The following is a 25,474-nucleotide window of genomic DNA, read 5'->3' as shown; positions in this document are numbered from 1 at the left end:
TCTTTGTCTGGTTTTGTTATCAGGGTAATAGCCTCGTAGAATGAATTTGGAAGTATTCCCTCCTCCTCTATTTTTCAGAATAGATTTAGTAGGATTGGTATTAGTTCTTCTTTAAATGTTTGGTAAAATTCAGCAGTGAAGCCAACAGGTCCTGGGCTTCTTTGCTGGGACACTTTTTATTACGGCTTCAATCTTGTTACTTACTATTGGTCTGCTTTTGGATTTCTTCGTGGTTCAATCTTGGCAGGTTGTATGTGTCTAGGAAATCATCCATTTCTTCTTGGTTTTCCAATTTATTGGCATATAGTCGCTCCTAATAGCGCTAATGAGCCTTTAAATTTCTGTGGTATTGGTTGCAATGTCTCCTTTTTCATTTAGATCTTCTCTTTTTTTCTTAGTCTGGCTAATGGTTTGTCAATTTTGTTTATCTTTTCAAAAAATAAACTTATTTTGTTGATCTTTTGTATTTTCTTCATTTCCATTTCATTTATTTCTGCTTTAAGCTCTGTTATTTCTTCTACTAACTTTGAGTTTGGTTTGCTCTTGCTTTTCTAATTCTTTAAGATGCATTGTTAGGTTGTTTATTTGAAGTTTTTCTTTTTTGATATAGGTGCTTGAATCTATAAAATTCCATCTCAGTACTGCTTTCACTCTATCCCGTAGGTTTTGGTATATTCTGTTTCCATTATCATTTGTTTCAAGAATTTTTCTATTTCCTTTTTAATCTCTTCATTGACTCACTAGTCATTCAGAAACACATTGTTTAACTTCTATGTGTTTGTATAGTTTCCAAAATTCCTTTTGCTATTGATTTCTAGCTTTATTATGATCAGAGAAGATACTTGATATAGTTTCACTTTTGTTGGAATGTTTTAAGACTTGTTTTGTGACCTAACATACAGTCTATCCTTGAGAATGATCCACATGCTGGGGAGAAGAATGTGTATTTTGTAGCTGTTGGATGAATGTTCTGTAAATATCTATTAGGTACATTTGGTCTTTAGTGCAGATTAACTCTAGTGTTTTTTTTGTTGATTTTCTGTCTGGATAATCTGTCCAATGTTAAAAGTGGGGTGTTGAAGACTGCAGCTATTATTGTATTTGGGTCTATGTCTCTCTTTAGCTCCAATAATATTTGCTTTAGATATCTGGATACATGAGTGTATATAGTGACAGAAACCCAAGGAAAAAAGTAAATGTATATTATTATTATTATTTGAGACACAGTCTCACTCTGTCACCCAGGCTGGAGTGCAGTGGTGTGATCTTGGCTCGTTGTAACGTCCTCCTCCCTGATTCAAGTGATTCTCCCACTTCAGCCTCCCAAGTAGCTGGAAATACAGGAGTGCACCACCACGCCTGACTAATTTTTTTGTATTTTTAGTAGAGACGGGGTTTCACCATGTTGACCAGGCTGGTCTCGAACATATAAATGTATATTATATATTTATCTGGGTGGTCCAGTGTTGGGTGTATATATATTTACAAATGTTACAACCTCTGTTATATCCTCTGGTTGAATTAACCCCTTTTTCATGACATAATGACCTTCTTTGTGTCTTTTTATAGTTTTTGTCTTGAAACCTATTTTGTCTGATTTAAGTATAGCTATTCCTGCTCTTTTTGCTTTCCATTTGCATAGAATATCTTTTTCCATCCCTTTATTTTCAGTCTATGTGTGTCTTTATAGATGAAGTGCATTTCCTTTAGGCAACAGGTCATCGGGTCTTATGTTTTTTAATCCATTCAGTCACTCAATGTCTTCTGAGTTTAGTTCATTTATATTAAATGTTGTTATTGATAAGTAAGGACTTACTACTGCCATTTTATTATTTGTTTTTTCTGGTTGTTTATATGGTCTTCTCCCCCTTCTTTCCTTCCTGTCTTCCTTTCAATGAAAGTGATTTCACTGTTGGTATGTTTTAATGTGTTGCTTTTTATTTTTTTGAATCCACTGAATGTTTTCAGATTTGAGGTTACCATGATGCTTTCAAATAATATCTTAATACACATTATGTTAGTTTATACAGGCCGGGCGCGGTGGCTCACGCCTGTAATCCCAACACTCTGGGAGGCCGAGGGGGGTGGATCATGAGGTCAGGAGATGGAGACCATCCCGGCTAACACGGTGAAACCCCGTCTCTACTAAAAAAATACAAAAAATTAGCCAGGCGTGGTGGCAGGCACCTGTAGTCCCAGCTACTCGGGAGGCTGAGGCAGGAGAATGGCGTGAACCTGGGAGGTAGAGCTTGCAGTGAGCCAAGATCGCGCCACTGCACTCCAGTCTGGGTGGCAGAGTGAGACTCTGTTTCAAAAAAAAAAAAAAAAAAAGAAACAAAAAAAGATATAGTTTATACAACACAATTGCAATGTTATAATATTCTGTGTTCTTCTGTGTGTTTACTATTACCAGTGAGTTCTGCACCTTCACATGCTTTCCTATTGCTCATTAACATTCTTTTCTTTCAGATTGAAAAACTCCCTTTAGTATTTCTTGTAAGTCAGGTCTGATGTTAATGAAATCCCTTAGCTTTTGTTTGTTTGAAAAAGTCTATTTTTCCTTCATGATTGAAAGATGTTTTCACTGGGTATACTATTCTAGGGTAAAACGTTTTTTTCTTCAGCACCTTAAAAATGTCACTTCACTTTCTCCTGTTCGGGTAAGGTTTCCACCGAAGAGGCTGCTGCTAGATGTACTGAAACTCCATTTTATGTTATTTGTTTCTTTTCTTTTGCTGCTTTTAGGATCCTTCTTTATTTTTGACCTTTGAGAGTTTAATTATTAAATGCCTTGAGGTAATCTTCTTCAGGTTAAATCTACTTGGTGTTCTATAACCTTCTTGTACTTGGATATTGGTATCTTTCCCTAGGTTTGGCAAGTTCTCTGTTATCCCTTTGAATGAACTTTTTACCCCCATCTCTCTTTCTACCTCCTTTTGAAGGCCAATAAGTCTTAGATTTGCCCTTTTGAGGCTATTTTCTAGATCCTGTAGGCATGTTTCATTGTTTTTTATTCTTCTTCATTTGTCTCCTCTGACTGTGTAGCTTCCTTCAAGCTCATGAATTCTTTCCTCTGCTTGATCAATTCTGCTATTAAGAGACTCTGATGCATTCTTCAGCATGTCAATTACATTTTTCAACTTCAGAATGTCTGCTTGATTCCTTTTAATTATTTCAATTTCTTTGTTAAATTTATCTGATATGATTCTGAATTCATTCTGTGTTATCTTACACAGCTCTGTCACCCAGGCTGGAGTGCAGTGGTGCAATCTCAGCTCACTGCAACCTCCACCTCCTGGGTTCAAGTGATTCTCATGCCTCAGTCTCCGGAGCAGCTTGGATTACACACATGTGCCACCATGCCTGGCTAATTTTTGTATTTTTAGTAGAGACGGGGTTTCTATATGTTGGCCGAGCTGGTCTCAAACTCCTGACCTCAGATGATCCACCCGCCTCAGCCTCCCAAAATTCTGGGATTACAGGTGTGAACCACTGCACCCAGCCCAAAAGAGCTATTTCGAATTATCTCTCTGAAAGGTCACATATATCTGTCTCTCCAGGATTGGTCCCTGGTATCTTATTTATTGGTGTTTGTTGGGTTAGGTCATGTTTTCCTGGATGGTCTTGATGCTTGCAGATGTTTGCTGGTGTCTTGGTATTGAAGAATTAGGTATTTATTGTAGTTGTAGTCATGACTTGTTTGTATTTACCCTTCTCGGGAAGGTTTTCCAGGTATTCCAAGGGACTTGCGTGTTGTGATCTAAGTTCTCAGTCATTGCAATCAAATCTGCATTAGGGGCCACTCCAAGCCCACTAACACTGTGGTTCTTGCAGACTGATAGAGGAACCACCTTGGTGGTCTTGGATAAGACCTGGAAGAATTATCTGGATTACCAGATTCTTGCTCTCTTTCCTTATTTTCTCCCAAACAGGCAGAGTCTCTTTCTCTGTGCTGAATTGCCTGGTGCTGGGGGGAGGAGAGTTACAAGTATCCCTGTGGATCCTCCACCACTACTGGGACTGTAGTGGGTTAGGCCTGAAGCCAGCACAGTGCTGGATCTCTCTCAAGGCCCCCTGTAACCACTACTTGGCTACTGCCTATGTTTGCTCAATGTCCTAGAACTCTACGATCAGCAGGTGACGAAGCTATACAGGCTTGTGTTCTTTTCAGGGCAGTGAGCTCCCCCTGGCCCCAGGTGGTCCAGCGATGCCAGGGCTTGGAGTTGGAAACCTTAGAAATCGACGTGGTACTCTGTTCTACTGTGGAAAAGCTGGTACCGAAACCATAGGAAAAAGTCCTTTCCACTCTTCCCTTCCCTGTCCCAGGCTGAGAAGTCCCTCCCCATGTCCACCGCCACAACAGAACCATGGGAATGCTGCCAGGCCATTGCTGATGTTTACATTAGGTCCAAGGGCTCTTCAACTCAGCTTGTGGTAAATGCTGCCAGGCCTGGAACTTACCCTTCAGGGCAGTGGGCTCCCCTCTGGCCCAAGGTAGATCCAGAAATGCCACCCGAGAGCCAAGGCCTGGAACTGAGTACCCTTGGGGGCTCTTTGGTGCTCTTCCCTATTGTTGCTATGCTAGTTCCTAAGTTACAAGACAAAGTCCCTTTTGTTCTTGCCTCCTTTTTCATAAGCAGAAGAGGACTCTCCTCATAGCCACCACAGCTGTGAATGTGCTAGGTCACACCTGAAGCCAGCATGTCTCCGAATCTGACCCAAGGCCCACAGTGTGTACTACCTGGTCACACTGCTGATTATTCAGGGCCCATGGGCTCCTTAGTCAGCTGGTGATGGGTCCTGCCAGGACTAGCTCCTTTCCTTCAATGCAGCAGGTTCTCTTCTGGCCAAGGGTGTGTCTAGTAATGTCTGGAAACCAGGGCATGGAATGAAGCCTTCATGACTCTGCCCAGTGCCCTTTCTTACTGTAATTGAGTTGGTATCCAAGTTGCAAAACAAAGTCCTCTTTACTCTTTCCTTGTTTCTCAAGCAGAAGGAAGGGGTGTCTTTTGGAGCTGCAAGCTGTGTTGCCTGGGGTTGGGGGAGGATTGGCACAACTCTTTTAGCTGTCTTGCTGGTGTGTCACTGGGTCATGTGCCCCCAAGTCCACTGGCTCCAAGTCCAGTTCAGCATTGGGCCCCGCCTAGGAGTGTAGTACTTGTGGCCTAGACAGCCTTTCAAATTTATGTAGGAGCCCAGAGCATTTTAGTCCATGGTGGCAAGTGCTTGTCAAAACTCAGATTCTTTCGGCTGGGATGGGAGCTTCCTGTTTGGCTAGGTCTTGTCTAAATGCTCCCTCCGTGGGCATTAGCTGAGTTCTGCCTGGTGTTGGCAGCACTGAGCTCCAATGCAATGCAGAGCAATTGCTGGGCTCTCCCTCCTTGACATGCACAGATTCTCTCTCTGTGCCATGTGGCTGTCGCTGGGGCATAGAAAGGAAGAAGTGGTGTGGGCAACTCCAAGCTGTCTTTCCTACCCTCTTCATTGCCTCTTTCTGCAGTATGAAGTTAAAATCAGGTAATGTGATTGCTCACCTGATTTTTTATTCTTATGAAGGCGCTTTCTTATATAGGTAGTTGTGACATTTGGTGGTCCTGCAGGGAGAACAATCAGTAGAGAATTCTATTTGGCCATTTTGCTCTGCTTCCTCAGGTCAAATCATGGATGTTCTTATTGCCATCTGAAATGATGAGTCCTTTCTACAGGGTTCTCCATTTACTTTGCCCAGATCCATCACCGGAATCACTATCTATGGCAGCTATAGCCTCACAAAGTGTATTTCTTAAATAATAAGACTTGGAAGTTGAAGTTATTCCTTGATCCATGGGCTACGGGATAGATACCGCGCTGGCAGGCATGAAAACAACATTAGTCTTGTACATCTCCATCTCCATCAGGTATCTAGGGAGACTATATGCATTATCAAGAAGCGGTAATACTTTGAAAGAAAGCCTTTCTTTTCTGAGCAGTGGGTCTCAAAAGTGGGCTTAAAATTTCGGTAAAAACTGTACTGTAAACAGATATGATGCCCTTGGGGTTTTGTTGTTCTATTTATAGAGCACAGGCAGATTTAGCGTAATTCTTAAAGGCCTTAGGATTTTGAGAATGGTAAATGAACACTGACTTTAACTTTAAGTCACCCAGCTCCATTTGCCCCTAAGAAGAGAGTCAGCCTTTTCTCTGAAGCTTTCGGGCCAGGTATTGACTTCTTTTAAGCTATAAAAGTTCTCAATGGCATCTTCTTCTAGCATAGGGCTGTTTGATCTACCTCCAGCCTGGGCAACAAGAGCAAAACTCTGTCAGGAAGGGGAGAGGAGGGGAGGGGAAGGGAGGGGAGAAGGAAGGAAGGATAAAAGGAAAGACGTAAAGAAAGAGGGAAGGAAGGAAAGAGGAAGAAACAAAGGGAGAGAGGGAGGGAGAGTAGCCACCTCCCTCAATGATCTTAGCTAGATCTTCTGCATAACTTACTGCAGCTTCTACATCAGCACTTGCTGCTTTACCTTGCACTTTTATGTTACAGAGATGGTTTCTTTCCTTAAAACTCATGAACCAACCTCTGCTCACTTCCAACTTTTCTTCTGCAGTTACTTCTCCTCTCTCAGCCTTCACATAAAAAGGGAGCTACGACCTTGCTCCAGGTTAGGCTTTGGCTTAAGGGAATGTTGTGGCTGGTTGGATCTTCTGTTCAGACCACTCAAAGTTTCTCTGTATCAGCAATAAGGACGTTTTGCTTTCTTCTCATCCATGCATTTACTGGAGTACCACTTTTCATTTCCTTTCAGAACTTTTCCTTTGCATTCACAACCTGGCTGTTCAGCACAAGAGGCCTAGCTTTTGGGTTATTTCAGCTTTTGACATGTCTTCCTCACTAAGCTTAGTCATTTCTAGCTTTTGATTTAAAGTGAGAGACATGAGATTTTTTTCAACTGAACACTTAGAGGCCACTGTGTTAATTGGCCTGATTTCAATATTGTTGTGTCTCAGCAAATAAGGAGGCCAGAGGAGAAGGAGAGAGATTGGGAACATTGTTGGTGGAGCAATCAGAACACATGCTACATTTATGAATTAAGTTTGCTGACTTCTACGGGCATAGTGTGTGATGCCACTAATTACAATATTATCATCAAAGATCGCACTGATTGTAGATCACTATAACAAATATAACAGTAAAGAAAAAGTTTGGAATATTATGAGAATTACGAAAATTATACAGACATAGGAAGAAAGCACATGCTGTTGGAAAAAATGGTGTTGGTAGACTTGTTCTATGCAGCATTGCCACAACCTTCAATTTGTAAAAAAAAAAAAAAAACAAAAAAACCCCGAGAAACAAAAAGCAAAACATAGTATCTGTGAAACACACTAAAACAAAGTTCAATAAAATGAGGTTTACCCGTATTTCATTTGCTTCCACATAATCTGAGAAATTGCTAAGTCCTTCTGATAAAGTACGATTGCTTGAAGAATCTTTCTGCCATCTACTTATCATTTTATTGATTAAAAACATTTTTTTTCCTAAATTGAAGTTTAATCACTGCATTGATCTTCTTTACTTTCGACTGACTTCATAAACCTCTAACTTATCCTTTCTTTTTGTCCTGAATTGCTGATCACACTGATGAAATATTTTTAAAAACAGACACCTAAATTTAACTTTCATTTTCAAACACCATAGAGTTGCTACATTCTATGATCTATACTTATAATGTAATAGCTGAGAAGATCTGTTGCTGTTACTACTCAATTTAAAACAATGCACTGAATGCATTTTCTGCAGGATCAGACATTTCTTTAAGTCACTAAAAAAAGATTATGTACCATGTCTTTTAGGGGAATGATTTAAGAAAAAAAAACCAAAAACTCATATAGCAATATTTGAATGAGTTGACAATAGTTTTTACAATATTTTGACCAATTACCAGTTTTGCAATTTGTATAACCAGCTGTTGTTTTTAGATTCCAGCTAGTTTTGTGTATAAATAGAGTATTTCATGTGTCTTTCCCCTCCCTCTATGTGTCTTTACACGGTAGAAAGGTTTCCAAAGGCAATGGCAATTAGTGGTGCTGTCTGAGGCTAACTTCCCAGGCAATTTAGGCAAACAAGATTTTAGCCTGAATTTTCCAGGTAATTGCCTTGTTTTGCTGCTAAGGGCGGTTTGGGGAAGAGTAGCAGGATTAGACTAAAATACATTTTTTAAATCCACACACTCAATAGCAGCATGTGTTTGTAACTGTCATGTATTTTGGGAGACAAAAAAATGATGCCCCACGGCAACAGTATTTGGCTGAAAGACCAAACCATCTAGGTTAATTAAATATGCAACATTTCTGCTAATACTCTTAAACATGTTCAATTGTTATACCACTGGAAAGATTTTCCATTTTTCAGACCAATTTCTACCCTCCCAACTCGAGCATCAGATTTGTATATGGATTAAAAAAAAAAAAGCATAATAACACCACCACCAAAAACCAACTGTTTCAGACGCACAGTATACCAACCCATTAAACAAGTCAGTGTGGCAAAAATATAGCCTGTAGATACAGGCAACCCAGATATTTATTGACTTTGAAAAGTTATTAAAATTCCAGAAGCCTCAGTCTTCCCATCTGAAAAGGGGCAATAATAAATATTTTCACAAGCTGGTGTTAATGCCCATTCCTGCTTCGCAGAAGTTTTCTTTAATTATTTTATTTTATTTTATTTTTTCAGAGACAGGGTCTCACTCTGTCAGTCATGCTGGATGCAGTGGTGTGATCACAGCTCACTGCAGCCTCAAACTCCTAAGTGATCCTCCTGCCTCAGCCTCCCCAGTAGCTAGGACTACAGGCAAGCAGCACCACTCTGGTTAATTTTTAAATTTCTTTAGATGTGGGGTCTTGCTATATTGCCCAGGCTGATCTTGAACTTCTGGTCTCAAATGATCTGTTTGCCTTGGCCTCCCAAAGTGCTAGGATTACAGGCATGATCCACCACACCTGGCTTCTTTAAATATTTTTAATAAATTTATAATCACAGGTTTAAAATGCACTTTTTAATCGTTGTAACCATTGCATACTTCTGAATGTAACAGCTCATGATAGTACTTCTTTCACTTTCCATCCATGATGTAAAATATACTACCTTTTAATTTTCCTAAATTTGCCTTTTTCAAGTTTCAAATAATATCCTTAGATTTTATAACTGAAGAAAAAATTCTTAGAGCCGCACTTTTCATGATTTCTAGACCTCTTTAACAATTATCATCTCTTAAATACTTGGGATTTCTTTGCCAAAGTGAGGCAGAGAATTTCTAATTGAAACCCAAGTCATTTAAGTATATGGGAATTTTTAACAGAATTACCCTAGAGCAATAATTTGCAAATGACTGGGGAACATAAGGGCACTTTTAATTTGAAAGAAAAACCTTTTTAAAGGTACTTTTGATATGATCAGCCTATCGCTCAGCAAAGAACTGCTGTTAGGGCATTTCACTTGGCTACAAAGATGTGAAAGGCATGAATCTTACAGCCACTGAATTGTGTTGGTCTCTGAGAGCTCATAATCCAGGGAGTGGTCTGTATTATTAGCTACTGACTTGCTTTCAAGTACCATTTGAGGTGTTGATCATAATCTTTAAGTACTTAGAACCCTGAGCAATTTAAGGATTGTGTGTCTCTATGCAGTCACTGAGATAAGCTATTTTTCCCCCTTTCCTTGCATAATGGTCTGGAGGGCAGGGTGTGTCCCTTGGAGGTCCGCTGTCTGCAGATTTTCCAGGCTATTGATCCTTTTTTCCCCCCTTCTTGTAGAGTAGATTCTTCTGGTAGAATGACTCCCCAGCGTGGATGCTTTTAAAAGATGACTTTATTGCTCTTGACTCAGCTTTTAAATATCTTTTAATGTGTTTTAAATTTTCATTTGCTTCCTTGGAGTAATCCATAAACTAGTCTATAATTTCAAGAACTGCCATAAATCAGCAATACAAGGTTCACCTGAGTTGCCTGTCCTTATGTCATATACTAGGATCTTGTATCTGCATGTAGACAAACCACCTAGGAGTTTGACTGGAATATAGCCCCAAAGACATTATTTCAGCAGAGGCACACAGATAGATGACAGTGAAAATCTCAGTCCAGTAATTTACCTTGCAACGCATTTGTTCTGCATGGAGCTCTTCGTGGTGATCCGGTAGACACTGGGAAAGCTTCTTTTTGAAAGTTCGTAGTTTCTCCAGGGAATCTGCTATTCCTTTCTCACATTTTTCCCAGTCCTATCATGTGAATAAAAACAAATAGCATAGATGTTTTTGATGTAGGAATCTGGGGGAAAAAGAAAAGATACACTCTTCTTCATTCCCAGAGAAAGAATGAAAGTTACACAGATGGCTGGGTGTGGTGGCTCCCACCTGTAATCCCAGCACTTTGGGAGGCCAAGGCGGGTGGATCACTTGAGGTCAGGAGTTTGTAACCAGCCTGGCCAACATGGTGAAACCCCATCTCTACTAAAAACACAAAAATTAGCTGGGCATGGTGGCAGGCTCCTATAATCCCAGCTACTCGGAAGGCTGAGGTAGGAGAATTGCTTGAACCCGGGAGGCAGAGGTTGCAGTGAGCCAATATCAAGCCACTGAACTCCAGCCTGGGTGACAGAGCGAGAGTCCTTCTCAAAAAAAAAAAAAAAAAAAAGGAAGTTGCCTGATGAACAATATGAAGGTGGGCCCACACTCATTGCCAGGGGAGGCAACATGCTCTTGTCATCTGAAGAGCTGAGTTGAAAACTGACTCTGTTACTGATTATCTGGGTGGCTTTAAGCAGATAATGCTCTATGTTTTCCCTATGAAAATGGAAAAAATACAAACTCTCCATATTTATTGGAGCCCAAAGGAAGCAACGAGTGTCAAGGCATCAAGCACAATGATCAGAATATTATGGGTACCCAAAAATGTTATCTGAATCCAAATCCATCTCTGCAGAGGTAGGACTATAATCTCAGCACCTTGTCCCTTTCTTAACTCCATCCATAACTGCACCCAATATCTACACTTTCCCAAACGTACTATAAGGGATTAAAAAAAAAAGAGGATATGGAATGTCTTACAGAAAGAGAAACACACACTACAAAAGCAAGGCATTTTTGACTGGCTTTATCTTGTTCATGCTGAAACATACATAGCAAAGGATTAAATGTGTAATACATAAAAACCCATATAAATTAAGACGTAGAAGAAGAGAGATAATGCACAATTTAAGAAATCTATATCTAATATACAAAGTAGCGGTAAGTGCTTTGGAGACGAATAGGCCAGGACAGATGGTAGAGATTGGCAGTATAGAATGAGGTAGATCTCTATGTACTGACAAAATAAAACATCTATTGTGTGGTTATGTTTTGAAAGGTTACACAGCAAACTGGTAACAATGGTTACCTGTTGGGAAGATAGGAGAATTTGGATGGTACGATAAGGGAAATTTCATTTTTTACTCTGCATACTTCAATTATTACCTAATTTTAAAAAATCAGACACATGTAATTTTTTTGTAATAAAAATGTGAAAATTTTTTAAATGACAGGAACCAAAGTGGAGCTTGATTTTTTTTATAGCACTTGAATTCATATCTGGTTTCTTAGTGCCAGTGAAAATTAAACTTAACTAAACAAGTCTCCTTCATGTTGTCCAACACTGCCCGTTTGTCAAATTCTCCAATCCAGGCCTTTCCGCTCCCTACTCATCTCCCCAGTGGCCACTCCCTACACCATGAATTACAGAATTCCAAAGCAAGACAACTAGAATCATGGCTAGAATCATTTTTAGTTGTCAATATGGTGTCAAATCATGTTCCATCTTCCTTCACAATATCTCTTTCATTATCAGCAGTCTTTTCTTATCTGGATTCTTTCTACTTCTCTCTTGACACCTTAGTCTGAGCATAACAACCGGGAGGTGTTATTACCACAACTATCTTCTGGAAGCAGTGTTGACTAAAGTGTCTCCTTACTCAAAATATCTTTATTCAAAAAACTGAACTGAGAATTTGGCACAAGTCTCATTTCTCTTTAAAATTCCTTCATGGAACTTCTTAGAGTACATAACCACATTCCCTCTTCCCAATTACCAGAAAAAAAAAGTCCTTAAAAAACAAACAAAAAAAATTGTCTACCAGGGACAGAGTTGTTGAAATTCTCCTTTGTTTTAAAATATCTTGGCCGGGCGTGGTGGCTCACGCCTGTAATCCCAGTACTTTGGGAGGCTGAGGTGGGTAGATCACGAGGTCAGGAGACCGAGACTATCCTGGCTAACATGCAGAAACCCCGTCTCTACTAAAAATACAAAAAATTAGCCGGACTTGGTGGTGGGCGCCTGTAGTTCCAGCTACTCGGGAGGCTAAGGCAGGAGAATGGCGTGAACCCGTGAGGCAGAGCTTTCAGTGAGCTGAGATTGCGCCACTTCACTCTAGCATGGGCGACAGAGTGAGACTCTGTCTGAAAAAAAAAAAAAAAAAAAAAAAAAAAATCTATCTATCTATCTATCTTTGTGTTCCCAGGCTACAATTAGCTCATCATGCTAACCATAGTGAGGGTAGACAAAAAGATTCTCTTTCTGCTTAAATTAAATAACATTCTCAATAAAACTATCAAACACCCCGAATTCAATCAACATGCAGTTGACAAAGGTTTATTGATCTAAAAGAGATAAGATCATCACAGGTGCCACGACCCACACCTATAATCCTAGCACTCTGGGAGGCCAAGGAGGGCAGATTACTTGAGGCCAGGAGTTTGGGACCAGCCTGGTCAACATGGTGAAAATCCATCTCTACTAAAAATACAAAAATTATCCAGGCGTGGTGGTGTGCACCTGTAATCCCACCTCCTTGAGAGGCTGATGCATAAGAATCACTTGAACCCAGGCGGTGGAGATAGCAGTTAGCCAAGATTGCACCACAACACTCCAGCCTGGGTGACAGAGTGAGACTCTGCGTCAAAAACAAAAAACAAAAAACAAAAACAAAAACAAAAATTAAAAAAACAAGAAAGAAAGAAAGATCAGCTTCTTACTTTTCAGAACAAAATTAAGAGATGATAGTGAAGAAGGTGAACATACAGAACGTGGAATTATAATGCCTATTTTTGGCATACTTACTAACAGTATTAAAAGTTAAATATTATAGCTGTGGTAAAAAAATACACTAAAATGAGGGTATATAAACAATAAAATGTAGATTCATAAATTCCTTCTTAGGCAAACAAGATGTAGTGTTAAGAGTCAAAATAAAATAAACTTTAACAAGAAGAGAAGAGGGATTCCTCTTTTCAAGGATGACTTAGATTCTAAATCTATAACTAAGTCCTTTTATGACATGAATTATAAGGAAATAACGTAATGTCATGAGCCTGCAAATATCTCTTAAAGTGGATGTTTTCTACACCAACAAACAGACAGACAAGAAAAGCAAATGTAGTGACTCAGTCATCATGCCTTATTACGTCTTGGAAACATCTCCAAAAATCGCATCACAAATTAAAAAAAAAATGATTAACATGTTCTCTACAGGATGAGTTACAATGTTTTAAATCCTTTCCTAAAAGCAAAAGGAAGAAAATGAACTTGGCATATTACATTACTGATGAAATTGTGCTGTGTGCAAATAATAGCTCTTTATAGATGTTCAGTGGCATTTTTGATGGATTGCTTCCTACACAGAAGACAATATTTTATTAAATAAAATTCAATATAAATCCAGTGGGTGTGCACACTTTAAGTATTAAAAAAAAAACCAGAAACCAAAATCTTAGTCATTACCTTCGAGACAAACATGTGACAGGCCCAATTTAATAGATACCCTCATTCAAGTGTTGGTAATTATCAACATATACAGGACCATAACATTTAGGTGTCTTTACTTTTGAAGATCATAATAACATCAACTATGATATCACTATCATTCATTTAGTGCTCAGTATGAGCCAGGTAAGATACCACATGATTCACTATCATTATTTCATGAAGTCCTCACAATGGCCACATGGAGATGGTGAAATTATATATCCACTCTACAGATGAGGAAACTGAGGCTTAGATAAGATAAGTTAACCAGGTCACTTGGTTTACCATGATTTTAATTTGAGATTATCTTATTTTAGAGGCCCTGTCGTTTTGAAACTGCTCATTTAATTATGCATTATACATGCAATTGGAGAGTGAGAGAGAAAAGTATATTGTGGGAGGTCCGGATAAATCTACATTTTCCAAAACTTACTGTGTGATCAGTATGTGATCTGCATCCAACTAAGGGCTTAATATACCTCCTGGAGATTTTATCTCATGGCAACTTGCTTGGATCAGCTAAGATAAATCAAGAGTATCTTTCTGGATTGGTTTTTCCCTTCCATAAAAGAAGAGATACCAATCTTGAAAACCACTTTAGAGTCTCAGATTAGGGAGTGGAACCTACCCTTTGAATTTCTATATGGATTTATAAAGTCATCACATGGCTAAGGTTTCACACTGGCCATTAATCAGAATTCATGGCTTAGACAGTCTTATTAGACTTTACTTTGTTGGGAGGTTGTCCTGAAAAATCAAATGCTGAAAATTGGGAAACTTTTCCAGTTTGTTCAAGATAAGACAGAGTCTTAAATAAAACACTGAGGATCAAAATGCTGCAGGATATTATTTCATGATTTCATTATTTGATTTGCAGAATAACAACGGGAGGAAGTAGTACAACGACTAAAAGAGTTTTTTGGTTCGATTTTTTCTAACCGAACTTACTTTCAACAAGAAGGCTAGTTTTTTCTTCTGTTCTTCCAGCCGCACGCTGGCTGATTTCCATTTCTCTTGGATTTCAGTGAGTTCGGCCTGCAAGGCGGCCTCAGCGCCACTATCCGCAGACAGAAGGAGTTGCTTGCCAGCCTCCACAGTCAGGATGTAGCTGCCTTGTTGCCGCAGGAACACCTTTTCTTTGAACTGAAAGGAACCATAGCTTTTTATTTTCTCATTCTTTCTTTCATTGTTTCCTTCCTACAAGGCTTTTTAAACGGCCCTAACTGAGCATAGCATGCCCTCTTTCATCCAGCAAGCATTTATTGTGGTGGTGCTTTGCACACGCATGCACCAGTGAATAAATGAGTGAGAATACAATAGAGACAGGCTTAGTTTCTATCTCCAAGGTAAGTACAATTGATGCAATAAGAATCACTCTCTAAGACTGATGCCTGGGAATACAGAAGGATATCTGACCCAGCAGGGGGTGCATCAAGAGGCAGAGAGGCTTCCTCAAAGCAGTAAAGGCTGAATGAGTCTTGCGAGACATGAATTTCACCAGATTAAGAAGGACCTGGTGCGGTGAGATGAGTGTGATCAGGAGTGGAGGAGAGGACACCTTCTGACAGAGAAATGAGGATGCGCACATTCACTATATAAGAAAAATATGATAGATTCAGGAAACTAAATATGGTTTTCAGTGGCTGGAGTGTGGACGGCACGTGAGAGAGTGGTAGGAGATGAGGCCAGACCACATCTTGCAGAAATTTGGTTTTTATACTAAAAGTGACTGGGGTTCATAGAAGAATACTGATGTTTGGATTAAAGTTTTAATAAAAGCATTCAGGAATCAAGTAAAAGTAGAATGGAAGAAGGGTATGTGCTGGATATACTAAGATTAGGAAGTTACTGTCTATCTGGGCAAGAAATCACGAGTACCTAACCAAGGCAGTGGCAGCAGGGATATAGAGTTGGGGAGATTAGATAAGGGAGTGATAGACAAGGAGAAGTATAGCTCTCAAATTATTCTAGGATTCCTAGACTGATGACACTTCCTGGAAGTGTGATGGGAAAGGGAAAATAGTCGGTCCAGAGATCACAGGTTCTGCTGGGACCCACAGGGTACAAGGCATCTGTGATGCACATAGACATAAACCCAAAAGGTGGTTGGAAACATGAGTCGAAAGTACAGCAGGTAAATATGACCAGAAGATACCGATATGCCCCTTCTCTGCTGGTAGGGGGCAGTTGAAGTCATGTCTGCGAATGAGGGCTCCCAGAGAAATCTGGAGGAGAAAGGAACCAAAGAACAGTGACTTTAAAGGAAGAGTCACTGGGTACACTGACTGGGTACACTGGATACACTGGGAAGAACTCACTAGAATGATAGGAGGTATCTGTCTAAGAAGCCAGAAGCCCGAAGGTAAGGGGCAACCTGGAAATGAACAAATAACTCAAACAGGACAGGGCTTCCTGTCTTCTTTGGAGTACTTAAGTTACGTGTTTAAATTGCTCAAGAATAAAACGTATGCAAGCAACATGAAGTTTTTCTTTCCTTGCCATTACCTTTTCATCTCTGCTGGGATTTAGTGAACTGTGGCAGGCCATAATGTGTGAAGTGTGAGAAGCTTTTGTGAGAGGCCGGGGCTTACTATCATTTCACCATTAGATATGGGCTTTGTATTGCAATCATTTTGTGTATTTCTGTTGACATTTGAGAACAATGTTTGTCCCAGTTGCAATGTCACTCTAGAGTCCTTTTGAAAAACCGAGGCGAAGGTAAAGTGTACGGTGGAAATGCCTAAGAGGTGTGAGAACACTGTGTTTTGCATCTTACCTGCACTTCATCAAAGAGGGTCCTTGCTTGTTGCAGTGGTATAGGAACACTTCCGAGACCACTCATGGGGAGGTAGGACACTTCAACCAACCATTTACGAAGCTTTTCTGCCATCTCCCTATAGCGTTGCCACTGGCGAATCTGGCTGTCAATGATCCCCCGCCTCTGCTGGGCCCTGCGAATCACTCCCTGCCACTGATTACTGAGGAGTGTCAATTTCAGGTTGAATTCATCCCTAGTGAAGAAATAATTACATGGTAAGAAACACTGTTATCTTGGATGCAGTTATGCAATCAGCCAATGTATGCATTGTCAACAACCCTAAGCCCTGAGAAGTGATCTAGGGTGGTGGTTTTCAAATATCATGCCATGATCTATTATTGGGTTATTGGGTCTATTGTAATTATTTTTTTAAATTAAACTACCGGTGTTTGCAAATGGTGAATGTTTTCATGTCTCAGCATAGGTTGAAGGCAAATATACAATAAGGTCATTGTCCTTCACGCTCTCTCCCTGAAAGCATGAAAGGGGAGGAGTGGACAGCTGCAGATGCAATGGGAATAGCTGCAAATCCTACGCAGCTCCATAGCAACACGTGCAGCCCATGATGGTGATGTCGTTTTGTGGGCCACACTGCAGGAAAACATGTGGACAAGGCTTATATAGAATCTCTGTCTTCAGTTCGAATCATAAGCCACTGGAATCAAACTATGTGATTTAAAAAGATTTTTTAAAAACTGTACTCCATAAACTCTCTCAGTATTCCCTCATAATAAATAGCCCCAACTTTTAGCAAATCATTCCACACATTCATCTGAATTATCTCTTCTACATTGTAGGCTGACTTCACTTTATTCTTAGAAAGATGAAAACCTGTTATCATAGTCTATATAAATGTCATTAATATATTTAGAAATAATAAATTTTCCTTAAGATTTCTCAAGTTCAGGCTAAAGAATACCAGATCTTCTAACGTGTTCTTACCTGTTTTCTAGCTTTAAAAAAATATAGGTAGTTCTTCATTAAGTTTTATTTAATATTTAACTTATGGCTCTAGAACTGGCTAGTAAGAGTTTGTCCTATATCAAACAGAATGAGTTTCTATGTAGATTACAGTGTTATTCACACATAAAGTGCAAGTAATATTGTACTTTAATACTAAATACTGAATACTTGCACTTCTCTACTATAATAGTTTTGCGTTATCCTCTTCTCTTGAGGGTAGAAGCAACTTTGAATTGGACTTACTATTCTGAACTTGTATCTTCTCGAAACTTCCTATTATCCAGAACCACTATAAACTTTGATTTTTGTAACCAAATATGCTGTTAGTCCTAGAAACTTATTTAATGACTCAACTTAAACAAAAGATGAATAATATACAGTCAACATCAACAAAACAAGCATTAAAAATAAAATGTCCTAAATAAAGCCCCTGCAAAAAATTTCGCATGCCCTCTCATTTTAAAAATAGATCCATAAAGGGCCGGGCCCGGTGGCTCATGCCTTTAATCCTAGCACCTTGGGAGGCCAAGGTGGGTGGATCACTTGAGGTCAGGAGTTTGAGACCAGCCTGGCCAACATGGTGAAATCCCGTCTCTATTAAAAATACAAAAATTAGCCAGGTGTGGTGGTACGTGTCTGTAATCCCAGCTATTCGGGAGGCTGAGGTAGGAGAATCACTTGAACCCAGAAGGTGGAGGTTGCAGTGAGCTGAGATAGTGCCACTTCACTCTAACCTGAGCGAAAGAGTAAGACACTGTCTCAAAAATAAATAAATAAATAAATAAATAAATAATAAAATAAAATAAAAAAATTCATGTGATAGCTACTAAGATTTTGATGATGACTTCTGTTTTTGAAAGGAAATTCTGCTGTATATAATCAATGCAGTAGCATTCAATTGTGATGAATTAGGTTCATGATACTTCCCTAAAAGTTACAAGCATCTGTCATTGCAGAAAATGTACAACTCCAGGACTTGAGAATAGCATATAATCCTGCTTTCCCTATCAGGTAACCATCCAAGGCCTCCTAGGATTCCCCACCCTCTCTTGATACAACCAAGCTGTCCCAAACTACCTGCCAGCATGAGGAATTACTTAAAACATGACATTGTTCCCAGTGCTGAACTTGAAGCTCTAAAAAACATAACTCACAAATTAACTTTCAGAACACAATACACTTGCAATCTGGGGCCTTCTTATTGTCAGTAGGTTCTAATCTGATTTTTTTTCCTTCAGCTTTCAAAATTCTTTATCCTCAAGTCTAACCTCCCATTTTCATCTCTTTGGTGTATTTTCCCTAAATGTTAGTATTTAAAATTTAATAGATGCTGGCTTGCATGTGAGTATTTAATTTTTATTTTACTTGACTCAAACATTTATAATATTGTTAGAGAGTTTGCTAAGAAATGATAAAGCAAAAGATAAAAGTTAATTGTATTTGTATTTGTTTTATTTTCAAGGCCTTAAATTCTCAGGAAAGCTCATATTTAAGTTTGGCTTACTTAAAATAGAATAAATATGATATCACATTTTGTTGTTCCAAGCTTAACCATGAAGATCTTTTATGCAATTCCAAAGAAATATCCACTTAAAACTGAAATTGCTTCTACAACATTAAAGATGAAACTCTCAATAAACGTAATTTATTTTTTATTTTTTGAAAAAATATCAAGTTAATTATAGTCACAACTACTGGTTCCCAAATGTGAGAAAGGTATACATATGTAATAGAATACATGAGGCTAATATTCAAATATCACCATGGAAAACAGATTAGATAAAGTAAATATTGTTTCCAGGAAATATAAATATAGTATGAAATTGTCATTTCACTTGCCATAAATCCGGGGAGAAGATAAATTTTTACCTCTCCAATTTTAATAAAGAGATAATTTGCTATTGTAAATGAAGAGGAAGAAAGATTTCAGGCGGCATGTAATCTGACTTAAGGTAGCAAACCATTTTCAAACACAGAAGAATTCTCATGGCATGAGAAAGCTGGCTGGTATGATCCAGTACTGACTGAAAACCAGACATGAGCTCCAGGCCTGATTCTGTTGCTACTTAGTTCTGCGACCTTGGTCAAATCTGTTCACATTTATGGATTTCAGGTTTTTCATCTATAAGTAAGAAAGATGGGCTAGTGATTTCTATGCTCCTTTTACAAAAAAAAAAAAAATTCTGTAATTATGTGAGAATATTAGAAGCATCTGTTTACAAACCACTGACAGGTCATTGATATGGCTCATGCTGATCTATTCATTAATTCCATTTCCTACAGATGACTAGTGAAGGTTGGCTAGGTGATTTCCAATTACTCTATGCCCTTCATATAATATAATAGCAGTTCTCTAAAAAGATTCAATACTCAGTCATTTCAGAGATTGAGACAAGCTTCTCCTCCAATTACTGAGGCTCCACCACAGTTCAATTGCCTCAGGAAGATTGGATATATGACCTCTAATCTGCTCATTAAAAAGAAAATGATTAATTTACTGGAACCTTTCTTTATAATAATTTATCAAAGATCTTACCTGTCATCAACTTGACCTTGTTCTAGAAGACGTTGCCCATCAATAATGATTGAGTGCAAAATCTGCTGACGACTGAACATCTCGGCTTGAAACAACTATAATTTTAAAAAAAGAAGAACATACTTTAGAGTTCCTAATTTTAGTGACTGGTTCTCTGATAACTTTCCAAATATTCTAGTGTTAGCAAGACTATGAAAGCTATCACCAGCTGAATCAGAAAATGTGTGAAATCCTACAGTTCAGGAATCATTTATTTTTAAATTATCAATTAAGATACACTCAAAGATAAAGTTTAGTGTCTGGTTTACTAAAACTAGGTGACAAAAGTAGAATTATATTTCTCTCCTTTCTTTCAAAAACACCTAATAAATTAGCACACAATTTGTTTTCTGGTTTATTTTGTGTATAAAATATGGTCCATATTCAAAACATAGAGAACAGCTTAGGGCCTTTAAAGAAGTCAAAGAAAAAAAAAGAGCCTAGTCTTTTTCTGTCTTTTAAAACTCACTGTTTTTAAGTTTCAGTCAGGTTAATAAATTTATTTCACTATTTAAAAAAACTCAACAGCAGATCCTTCTAATTATTTCTACTGTTTTTTAAACAGCTTTATCGAGCAACAATTACATACCATACAGTTCACTCACTTAAAATGTTCAATTTAGTGGTGTTTGTTATATTTACAGACTTTACAATCATGACCACAATCAATTTCAGAATTTTTATTGCCCCAAAAAGAAAGTCCATCCTCATTAGCAATCATTCCCCATTTCCTCCCAACCCTCCAGCCTTCAGCAACCACTAATCTATTTTATGTGTCTATGGATTACTTATTCTGGACATTTCATACAAATGGTATCTTGCAATATGTAGTCTTTTGTGACTGGTTTCTTTCCCTTGGCATAAAGTTTCCAAGGTTCATACATGTTGCAACATATATCAGTACTTTATTCCTTTTCATTGTGAATAGTATTCTATTACATAGACATATCACATTTTATTTATCCATTTATCAGTTGATGGACATTTGGGTTGTTTTCACCTTTTGGCTATTATGACTAATGCTCCTATAAACAATGTACTTACATAAGTTTTTGTGTGGACACATATTTTCATTTATCTTGAGTATATACCTAGGATATACTGGGAATTGCTGGGTTATACGATTATGCTATAACTCTATGTAACTCTATATGGTAACTCTATGTTAACTGTTTTCCAAAGCAGCTTCACCATATTACATTCCCATCAGCAATGTATTAGGGTTCCAGTTTCTTTACACCCTCACCAACATTTGCTATTTTTTCATTACAGTCATCCTTGGGGGAGTGAGATGCAATCTCATTGCTGTTTTTTTCTATTATTTCATCATCTGTCAACTCAATAAAACTGGATTTAAAAATACCTTAGATATCTTTAAATTCTCTATTTAAAAAATTCTGAATTGTTTTTCTTTTCTCTTAGGTAAGACTTATCTCTCCATATGCATATAATTCATAAACACACAGACCAACTTAGTTACACCAGTAAACAGCAACATAAGGACTAACAGTGGGCAAATTTATTAATTTACTTTTTATATAGTTCTTCTCCTTCTTTGTTTCTTCAGAAATAATTATAATGCAATATAATCAAGAGGTACACCTGGAGAGACATTTGATAGATTGATTTCCTGGTATAAAATTCATATATGCTCTTTGAAGCTCACAACATTTTTAAAGACTTTTGATCAAAGCATAGTCTCTTAAGCAATTGACCTTGGCAATATTAAAGTAGTCTCTAACCCAATTGAAAATTTTCTAACGATCTATACACTTTCCACCAACTTTGCCTGTCTTGAGTAAGTAACCTTTAACCACAACTCTGGCATGATACTTTACAAGGAACTGAAGGCTGACATGTGCTTATACCCAATCAGAGCAGCGAATAGGACTACATTTTTATAATTAAGTTATCAAAACCTCAAGCTTAAGAAAGAAGGCAAAATGATGCATGCATTTGGACACTCAGGGCAAAGGGCATGATTTTAATTCTCCCACACAGCATTTTATAGCATCTTCCAAGGGCCTACAAATTTCTTCTTACCCTCAAATCTACTGATACAACTTACCTCATGTGCTCTCTGCTGTTCCAAAAGATGCTGATAATTTCCTGAAATCTCTACTGCTAACTTTTGTTCTGTCTGAACTAGGAACTCCATCCATGTTTCACATTTTTCCAAGAAAGTCTGATGTTGTAGCAAAAATGACTGCAACTTGCTGAAAGAACAAAGGGCAAAGAACAATGGTTATTTTGCTGCTTATTCTTATATCTCTAGCATATAAAACTAGATTAAATAATCTCTGTGCTCAATTCTCATTGGACTACCACAAAGCTTTCATGTTAGGTGGTAAAATTTTTTTTAAAAATGAAGAAAGAGGCCGGTTATGGTGGCTCATGCCTGTAATTCCAGCACTTTGGGAGGCCAAGGAGCGCAGATCACCTGAGGTCAGGAGTTCAAGACCAGCCTGGTCAACATGGTGAAACCCCATCTCTACTAAAAATACAAAAATTAGCCGGGTGCAGTGGCGCATGCCTGTAATCCCAGCTACTTGGTATGCTGAGACAGGAGAATTGCTTAAACCCGGGAGGCGGATGTTGTAGTGAGCCGAGGTTGCGCCTTTGCACTCCAGCCTGGGTGACAAGAATGAAACTCCAACACACACACACCAAAAAAAAAAAAAAAAAAAAAAAAGAAGAAGAAAGACAGTTGAAAAAATATAAAGTTTAAAATGTACCTTTTTAAAAATGATAAAAGTTATGTATATACTTTTAATATATTCTTACTTAAAAGAGTTTTCTGATTAAAGTGCTATTTAGTACATTAAACATGAGAAACGACTTTACAATTTGAATTTCCCACTTTTAGTTCAAATTTTGTCAGTGTTATGGGAAAGATCAGAATTTAGAAACATACACAAGTCATGGGCTTATAGTCTATTGACACATTGGTGCTATGGTGTGAACGTGTCCCTTCCATAATTCAGGTGATGAAACTTAATGGTGAATGTTCGTAATATTCTGAGGCAGAGCCTTTACACGGTGATTAGGCCATGAGGACTCCTCTGTGAATGGGATTAAGGGTCTTATAAAAGAGGATTCACACAGCGTTCAGCACCATTACCCTTCTGCCTTTCACTGTGTGAGGACACAGTAACCCTCCCCTCCTAAGGATGCAGCAAAAAGGTGCCCTCTTGAAAGCAGAGAGCAGCCCACACCAGACAACTGAATCTGCTAGCACATTGACAGCGGACTTCCCAGTCTCCAGAACTGTGAGATTGTTCAACATTTCTGTTCTGTATAAATTACGCATTCTGTGGTATTTTGACATAGCAGCACAAACCAGACTAAGACGACTGGAGCAACCAAGACATCTCTTGTTTACTCTACCTGAATCTTTCTGTAGTCTGAGAGGAGATCAGAGACCAATGGCGGTTCAGATTCTGCATCCTTTTGATTTCCTTATCATTCAAGGGTAATCTATATCCAAGCTCATTTAGACGGTCTAAATCTGGAGCCATGCTGCTGAATTTTAACATCTGTCCCTAGAAGGAAGATTTAAAAGTAGGTTTAGCACCATGGTCAAAAAACGCAAAGCTTTTTCAAAGTGCACAGTGAATTTCTGATTTCAGGAAGTAGCTGGTCTTCGGTCTAGTGGTCTCTGCATTTCTAGGCCACTTACTTACAATCTCTAGCAGTACAAATAGCAAAAAGAAGAATCTCCTATTCAGTCTAAACTGCTGCTGCTATTGCTACTCAAACTCCTCGTTATCCTTTATTGACTACTTACATGTACTATATTATTTTTTTTTATTTTATTTTTTTTTTTTTTTTGAGACGGAGTCTCACTGTGTCTCCCAGGCTGGAGTGCAGTGGCGCGATCTCGGCTCACTGCAAGCTCCGCCCCCCGGGTTCACGCCATTCTCCCGCCTCAGCCTCCCAAGTAGCTGGGACTACAGGCGCCCGCTACCGCGCCCGGCTAGTTTTTTGTATTTTTAGTAGAGACGGGGTTTCACCATGTTAGCCAGGATAGTCTCGATCTCCTGACCTTGTGATCCACCCGCCTCGGCCTCCCAAAGTGCTGGGATTACAGGCTTGAGCCACCGCGCCCGGCCACATGTACTATATTATTTACTTGATATATTATTTACTTGTATGGATTATACATGCAAGTATATTATTTACTTTATTTACATGTATTCTATTATTTACTTGATTTTTATTACATATATTATATTACATATACTATTTACTTGATTTATTTACTCATATATAATTATATTACATGTATCATATTATTTTCTTGATTTATTTACTCATGTAATTCTTGACAGAACTGCTTAAGGATGAAAATTATGCTGATAAGTAAAAGGCCTTACTTTTTACCATTTATGTTTCATTTGTTCATGCTAATTTCCTCCTTTATTATTCACAACTAATAAAAGTTGTGACAGTGTTAGCTAACTTTTATTGAGCATTTACTATGAATCAAGCATTGCTAAGAGCTTTATAAGTAGTAACTCATTTTATCCTTAAAACGATCACTTGAGATAAGTCATGCTGCTTATTCCCTCTTTGCAAGGGAGGAAAGGGAGGCACAGAAACTAAGTAAATTGCTCCAGGCCACCCAGCTAGTAAATGAAAGAGGGTAAACGAACCTCCTTGGGTTCTTGCTAGAGAAAATAAAATTTCACTTGAGCTATGAAGTGACCACACATTGCCGTAAGAGCTCCAGTTTTAGATCTCTGACCCCCAACCCCACAGCTGGTGAGACTCAACCAAAAGAGCAATCTATTCTTTTAGCTCTCTTCCCTCCCTTCAAACACAGGACAACCTTGTCGGTTCTGGTTTTCCCATGGGTGTTCTTATCTCCATCTAGGAAATTGGTTACAGGAAGGAAAAAATGTCAGGCCACCTTTGGCTATGTGTGTGTCTTCTCTTGGCATGTTCTGCAAAAGACTCATGCTTTCTGAAGAAAGAATAAATCTCAAGTATTGAAACCAAAATATAACTATTAAATGGCATAATTTCCATGGGTAGACATTAGCAATGAACAAAATAGCCATGACACAGTCCTTCCCCTCATGGCACTTACAGGGAGTAAGATACTATTCTAGTAGTCGAAAGTGCAACAGTAGTCCCCGACTCACAGGAGTGTAATTAAATGAGATGATACAGCATGGAAGAAAAACAACAGTGTGCCATGAAAACGTGTCACTGGGGGGCCTGGCCCTGGACAGACAGTGGAGATTTTCCTAAGAGAGTGACATTGAACCAAATGACCAGGATTTTACTCTTTTTAGTGAGGAGTA

The 25,474-nt window shown here is 38.5% G+C and overlaps 1 protein-coding gene across 2 annotated transcripts in view; it reads right to left on the bottom strand.

Annotated features, from left to right (window-relative positions):
• Window positions 1-25,474, bottom strand: part of SYNE1 (spectrin repeat containing nuclear envelope protein 1) — a 528,817-nt gene that overhangs the window by 69,836 nt on the left and 433,507 nt on the right. For both annotated transcript variants that reach the window (XM_025384518.1, XM_025384520.1), the window contains 6 exons: window positions 23,553-23,707; window positions 22,234-22,381; window positions 20,127-20,221; window positions 16,586-16,820; window positions 14,758-14,952; window positions 10,128-10,253 (listed from right to left, as the gene is read on the bottom strand). In XM_025384518.1, coding sequence (XP_025240303.1) covers window positions 10,128-10,253; window positions 14,758-14,952; window positions 16,586-16,820; window positions 20,127-20,221; window positions 22,234-22,381; window positions 23,553-23,707 — 954 coding nt within the window. The remainder of the gene's footprint in view (window positions 1-10,127; window positions 10,254-14,757; window positions 14,953-16,585; window positions 16,821-20,126; window positions 20,222-22,233; window positions 22,382-23,552; window positions 23,708-25,474) is intronic.

This window comes from Theropithecus gelada, chromosome 4, assembly GCF_003255815.1.
Source record: "Theropithecus gelada isolate Dixy chromosome 4, Tgel_1.0, whole genome shotgun sequence".
NCBI classification, from domain to species: Eukaryota; Metazoa; Chordata; class Mammalia; order Primates; family Cercopithecidae; genus Theropithecus; species Theropithecus gelada.
This window is presented reverse-complemented; position numbering and strand designations above follow the sequence as displayed.